At 41.6% G+C, this 6432-nt stretch overlaps 1 protein-coding gene across 1 annotated transcript; it reads right to left on the reverse strand.

Moving 5' to 3' along the window:
* Positions 1 to 749: 749 nt before the first annotated feature.
* Positions 750 to 4980, reverse strand: LOC109197465 (cold shock domain-containing protein 4-like). Its single transcript, XM_019352466.1, has 4 exons — positions 4926 to 4980; positions 4374 to 4453; positions 1426 to 1849; positions 750 to 868 (listed from the first exon to the last, which is right to left on the reverse strand). Exons 1-4 carry the CDS (start codon positions 4978 to 4980, stop codon positions 750 to 752), a joined length of 678 nt encoding a protein of 225 aa, XP_019208011.1.
* Between the last annotated feature and the right edge of the window lie 1452 nt (positions 4981 to 6432).

Raw genomic sequence — 6432 nt, forward strand, 5'->3', positions numbered from 1 at the left:
CAATTGTCATTAGCAAAAATCATTTTAAAACAATTCCAGGGGGTGAAATGATCAAATGCTGATATCATACAGGGTCAAATCATGTTTTATGGTGGCATTTGTTAATCAAAAATGCTTGAAACATAAATAAAGAAAACATAAATGTTTGTGGATGATTTTATTTCAAGGAATTTTTACAGATTTACAGACACATGTTAACATAGCAGAAAAATGCTGCATTTAGACTGGACAATCTACATGGTGGAAAATATTTTCTGTGAATGGACTACTATTTTTATATCCTGGCTCCCTGTTAAATCCATAATTGAATTCAAAATCCTGCTCCTCACATACAAGGTCTTAAATAATCATGCCCCATCTTATCTTAATGACCTTGTAGTACCATATCACCCTATTAGAGCACTTCGCTCTCACACTGCAGGCCTACTTGTTGTTCCTAGAGTATTTAAAAGTAGAATGGGAGGCAGAGCCTTCAGTTTTCAGGCCCCTCTTCTGTGGAACCAGCTTCCAGTTTGGATTCAAGAGACAGACACTATCTCTACTTTTCAGATTAGGCTTAAAACTTTCCTTTTTCCTAAAGCATATAGTTAGGGCTGGACCAGGTGACCCTGAATCCTCCCTTACTTATGCTGCAGTAGGTGTAGGCTGCTTGGGGACTCCAATGATGCACTGAGTGATTCTTCTTCAGTCACCTTTCTCACTCACTGTCTCTGCATTTAGTTTTTACATTATAACAATATCAGTTATTCTTAATCTCTCACTCTCCTCCACAGCATATCTTTGTGCTCTCTTTGTCCCTTTACCCCCACCTGGCAGCAGATGGCTGACACTTCCTGAGCCTGGTACTTCTGGAGTTTTCCTCCTCCTCCTAAAACGAACTGTCACCAAAGTGCTTGCTAAAAGGGGGTTGTCTAATTTTGGGGGGTTTCTCTGTATTATGGTAGGGTCTTTGATTCAATAAAAGGACTAGATGGACTAATAATGCATTGCTTCAAATGGAGAAAGTCTTGAGGGATGGCTACTATGAGGAAAATCAATATAACTTACAATATAAAGTAACTTGAGGTGACTGTTGCTGCAATTTTTGAGCTATATAATAACACTGAATAGAATTGAATGACAGTACAGTTAGCAAAACACTGAATGATTATGGTTTGTTTGGAAGCATGCCAGTAGAAAAGAACATGGCAGCACAGCCAGTAGCGGTTTTTGATACGGGCGACACGGGGCAGCATCGTGTTAGGGGGCGGCATCACGGGCATCGGCAAAAAAATTAATAAAAATTACTCGTACTCATGCTGCCCCGACATCAGCCAGCGCATATTGGGAATGGCATAGGCACTGATCGGTTTTCTATTGCCCATTTGCTGGGAGTAAGGGCGCCCGAGGGGCCCGTTCAGCCTTCGTCGCCTGCAGTGCCACCACCTGCTCCTCCATCTGCGGCTCCCACGCCATTGCCTGCAGTGCCACCTCCTGTTTCGTTGCCTGCGGTTGCCATGCTGCCATCTGGTCCTGATTCGTCTATGCCTGAGGCCTTTGCACGGGCTGGTTCCGCTTTGTCTACGCCGGAGGTGTCTGCACCGTCTGGCCCTGCCTCACCTCGTCCTGTCCGGCCTGCTCGTCCTTGTCCTGTCTGCTCGTCCTTGTCCTCTCCGGCCTGCTTGTCCTCGTTCTCTCCAGCCTGCTTGTCCTCGTCCTGTCCGGCCACTTTCCAGGCCGATGGCTGGACCTCATTGCCATCGTGGACACCCTCCTGAATGGTGTCGTTCTGTGCTGCCTTCCGCGCGGACAGCCTCCTAAACTGTTTTCTGGACTCTTGGGCCGTCGACCTCGGGTTTGGGCTGACACTCTTAAATACCAGTGTTGTGAGAGAGAAAAATATGCAACATAATGTGTGTTTTATTATCAATCTCTAATCTAATTCATTTGACACTAGATCCATGTTTGCTATTAGCCATTTACTGTTAGCTTTACATTTCAGCAGCTCTTATGTCATTTTATTGTCTCTCAAAAACACTTTTATTGTGTTTTATGAGTTTTGTTTTCTTTTTGTTTGCTATGGCATCGTGGAGGTGTTTGCTTTTGCAGCATTTTTCCATTGCCTGGTGTTTTCTTAAGTTGCTTTGTGTTTGGCCTCTCAATGCACCACACTATGTTTGGGGAATAAACAAATGTCTGAAAATCTCAATGAACTGAAGAGTGGGTTTAAAAAAAAAAAAAATTATCAAGGAGAGACTGTCAAATACCTGTAGAATGATATGAGAAACAGACAACAGCTACCTCAAGTCAAAGGTGAAGAGAGTCCTGTAGAGTGTTGAAATTTTCCCTCACAGCTCTATTCCTGTCTGCTGACAATGTCAAGGCCAAGATTTGGCATACTACACAGAACTCTTTTACAGGTCATAGGTTAACACACTGGAATGTGCACAAACAACTGAACCGATTTGTGTCAAGCCTTTTATCATAATGAGGAAGTGACTGTATTTATTCTTCTAATTCACTGTTCATTCTTCATGGGGGATATTTTACCACTTGCAGTATTAAAAACAAGGGTGTGACACACAGCACACAAGGACATACAGTAGTGGGGCGTTGTTTGTGACTCAGCTGCACTGGAGGGCTCGAGCAGTGTGTTGTCAGGGGAGGCTGACTCACACACCTGACCTCCATCATCCCCCCCCCCCCCAAACTACCTCAGTAACAGGTCTCAGTGCATAAAATCTGACGGTTTATGTTCTAACTTTGTTACAGTGCACAACAGGGTGCCACAGGGTTCTGTATTAGGTCCACTTCTATTTATCACTTACGTAAACAATCTTAGTCTAAATGTGCCAGATGCAAACTTGCACTTCTATGCTGATGATACAGTTATTTACAGCTGTGGTTCAACTCAAAACTTGTCCAAGCCATTGACTCCTTGCAGAAAGCCTTTTCTGCTGTCCAGCACTCATTACTTCAGCTTAAACTTGTTCTCAACGCAGACAAAACAAAGCTCCTGCTGTTTTCCAAATCAAGGAATTGGGCCCAAACAATCCCATCAGTAACCACTCTTGGAGGTAATAAAATAGAGTTGGTTCACACCTATAAATATCTGGGAATCTTAATTGATGACTCGCTCACCTTCAAACCACATGTAGAGAATCTTGTGAAAAACCTGAAGTTAAAACTGAGATTTTATTTTCAAAATAAGTTGTTTCTCTTTTAATACAAAGAAGCGGCTTGTTGCTGCAACATTCTTGCCTGTGCCGGTTTATGGTGATATTCTATATATGAATGCTTCTGCTCAGTGTCTTCGAATGGTTGATTCTGTGTATCATGCTTCTCTGAGGTTCATCACTAACCGTAAATTTCAGACTCACCACTGTGAGTTATACTCTCAGGTAGGATGGCCCGCTTTGGTAAGTCGGAGGAATTCTCATTTATACAGTTTTATATATAAGGCGATACTTGGGTTGCTGCCTCCTTATATATGTTCCCTGCTTGCAATAAAACATGCTGGTCGGTATTCTCTTCGTCCACATGGTTACTTGTTGCTTTCTGTTCCATTTGCCCGAACTGAACTTGGTAAAAGAGCTTTTGTCCATTTAGCACCCTTGGCTTGGAACAAACTGCAGAAGGAATGGAAAATGACTGAATTCATTTCATTAAGTGCTTTTAAATCTAAACTACGAATCCTTGAGCCCAAGTCCATAACATGCAACTGTTTCAACTAGATTGTCATTTTCACTGACTTTTTTATTTTTATTTGAATTTCATTGAATTTTATTTTATTTTATTTGTATTCTTTCACTTAATGTTGCAGCCTGTGTTTGAGTAATTTCTGTAACTGTGAGACACCTGCTGCTGCCTATCTTGGCCAGGTCTCCCTTGAAAAAGAGATTTTTAATCTCAATGGGATCTTCCTGGTTAAATAAAGGGTAATAAATAAATAAATGTCACTGGGAACAGAGGAGATCTGTGTGTGGTGTGAAGCCGGAGGAGAGCAACTTGAAAGCTGCTGCAGAAACAGATTGTAAATAAAAACGAAGACTTAGCATGCAACACTGTGTGCATTGGTCATGTCACACATACCTTTTTGTTGACCTAAGGTCAGTGGATTATTTACTGGACCCTAGGACAATGGAACCAATCCATCCATCCATTCCTTTTCAGGGTCGCGGGGGGCGCTGGAGCCTATCCCAGCTGTCATAGTGCGAGAAGCGGGGTACACCCTGGACAGGTCCCCAGTCTGTCGCAGGGCTAACACGCAGAGACAGACAACCATTCGCTCTCACATTCACTCCCGCATTCACACCTATGGGCAATTTGGATTAATCAATTAACCTATCCCCACAAACTGCATGTCTTTGGACTGTGGGAGGAAGCCGGAGTACCTGGCAGTACCCAGCCTCCAGTACTGTCAGTCGAGGGTCTCCACCTTCAACCTCCAGATCTTCTTCACCTTCTGGATGGCCTGAAAGGTACAGCAAGTTGCCGCTGGCCTCGAGAACTGTTCACCTAATCTGTGGGTTGCTTATGCTAAAAACATTTTTTTTACTAAGACATGGACTTCTAATTATCATTTTAGTGAAGTCAGAGGTACAACCATGTGCTTGGTTTGTGTAAAGCAGACTGCCATGTTTAAGGATTATAACCTGAGTCACTATGATAACACAAAACACACACCAATACAAGAACATGACTGTTACACATCAGGAAAGAATATCTGAACATTTACAGTGTTTGCATGACAAACAACCTTGTAATGTATAACAAAAATCACAAAAAAAACAGTCAATTATTCTCTGATTTGCAGTTTTCCAAAGAGTGTTTGGTCCATTCTGCGGCACTAATATGCCTGGAGAAGAAAGAAGCCAGAATGTGCCACTCTCCAGACAAACAGAAACAGGACAGATAAGTTAATTTTCAAGAAAACAAAGAAAAACCGTTTTGACTTTTCTTCTCTGCGTGAGAGCTCTCTGACACAGCTTGGTTGCCCATTTTTGTACTTTAATTGCAGACGTAGACCGATTGCAGCAACTAAGGGAAGCTTCAGGGTCATGTGATCCAGCCCTAACTATATGTTTTTACAAAGAGGAAAATTTTAAGCCTAATCTTAAAAGAAGAGATGGTGTCTGTCTCCCGAATCCATACTAGAAGCTGGTTCCACAGAAGAGGGGCCTCACAGCTGAAGTCTCTGCTTCCCAATCTACTTTTAAATGCTTGCAGTCTGAGAGTGAAGAGCTCTAATCGGGTGATACAGTACTATAAGGTCATTAAGATAAGATGGGTCCTGATTATTCAAGATCTTGTATGTGAGGAGCAGGATTTTGAATTCAATTCTGGATTTCACAGGGAGCCAATGAAGGGAAGACAATATAGTCCCTGTCAGTACTCTTGAGGCAGCATTTTGGATTAACTGAAGGCTTTAAGGGAGTTTTTGGGAAATCCTGATACTACTGAACTACAATAGTTTGGCCTAGAAGTAAATGCATGATCTAGTTTTTCAGTGTCACTCTGAGACAGATATTTCTAATTTTAGAGATGTTGTGCAAATGGAAGAAAGCAGTCCTACATCTTTGTTTAATATGTGCATTAAAGGACATATCCAAGACTCCAAGATTCCTTGCACTGAGATCATCCAGGAATTTATATCTTTGAAATATTGCTGCAGTTTAACTAATTGGTGTTTGTTTGCTGGCTTAATGGATAGATAAAGCTGGGTGTCATCTACATAGCAGTGAAAATGTATACTCTGTCTGGTAATGCTACTGCCCAAAGGATGCATGTATAATGTAAACAGAATTGGTCCTCACACTGAACCATGTGGAACTCAATAATTAACCTTAGTGTGTGAAGAGGACTCTCCATTTACATGCACAAAATTGAGCTGTTAGGTAGTTACTGATACTGTAGTGGTTGGAATCGTATCACTGCTGAATTTTCATTTTCATTTTTCTTTTCTCAAGGAGGAGAACTTTTGATACTTAAAAATACATACACAAACCATGTTGCTGATCAAACATTTCCACTGTTGGTGTGCTTCTGTTTCAGCTTACCACCTCATCACTGTTACATTGGCACATTTGAAAGGAATCATCACACATTCTGAAAGGTTTTATTCTTAAAGGCACAGTTCACCCCATAATCACATTTAAACATTTTTCTTCTTATCTTTAGTGCCTTTTATCCATATTGTAATCTGAGTTACCTGGTTTATCAGCTTCAGATCTCTACCTTCTGGGAAAGGCCAGTTTTTCCCATCAGGTAAGGTGATCGGTGATAAGGTGATTCTTGCCAAAATCTGACACACTAGACTGGGGACTTCTAAAAACATGGCACAAAGTGGAATGTCACCAAACAAGTAAAGGTACTTGTTTCATAACTCATGACCTTTATTCTGTGTTCTAAGTACTGAGGGGTCTGATAAAATGCTTTTGCCATTATGTAATC

Source organism: Oreochromis niloticus, linkage group LG3 (genome assembly GCF_001858045.2).
Source record: "Oreochromis niloticus isolate F11D_XX linkage group LG3, O_niloticus_UMD_NMBU, whole genome shotgun sequence".
Lineage (NCBI taxonomy): Eukaryota > Metazoa > Chordata > Actinopteri > Cichliformes > Cichlidae > Oreochromis > Oreochromis niloticus.

What these genes read in the sequence shown, in the direction of transcription:
- LOC109197465 (XM_019352466.1), bottom strand. Translation starts at nt 4,980, where the DNA reads ATGGGCAACCAAGCTGTGTCAGAGAGCTCTCACGCAGAGAAGAAAAGT. An exon ending in AGAGAAGAAAAGTCAAAACG is followed by an intron (nt 4,454 to 4,925) that starts GTTTTTCTTTGT and finishes TGTACCTTTCAG; the next exon opens with GCCATCCAGAAGGTGAAGAA. An exon ending in AGCCGCAGATGGAGGAGCAG is followed by an intron (nt 869 to 1,425) that starts GTGGTGGCACTG and finishes AGTTCGTTTTAG; the next exon opens with GAGGAGGAGGAAAACTCCAG.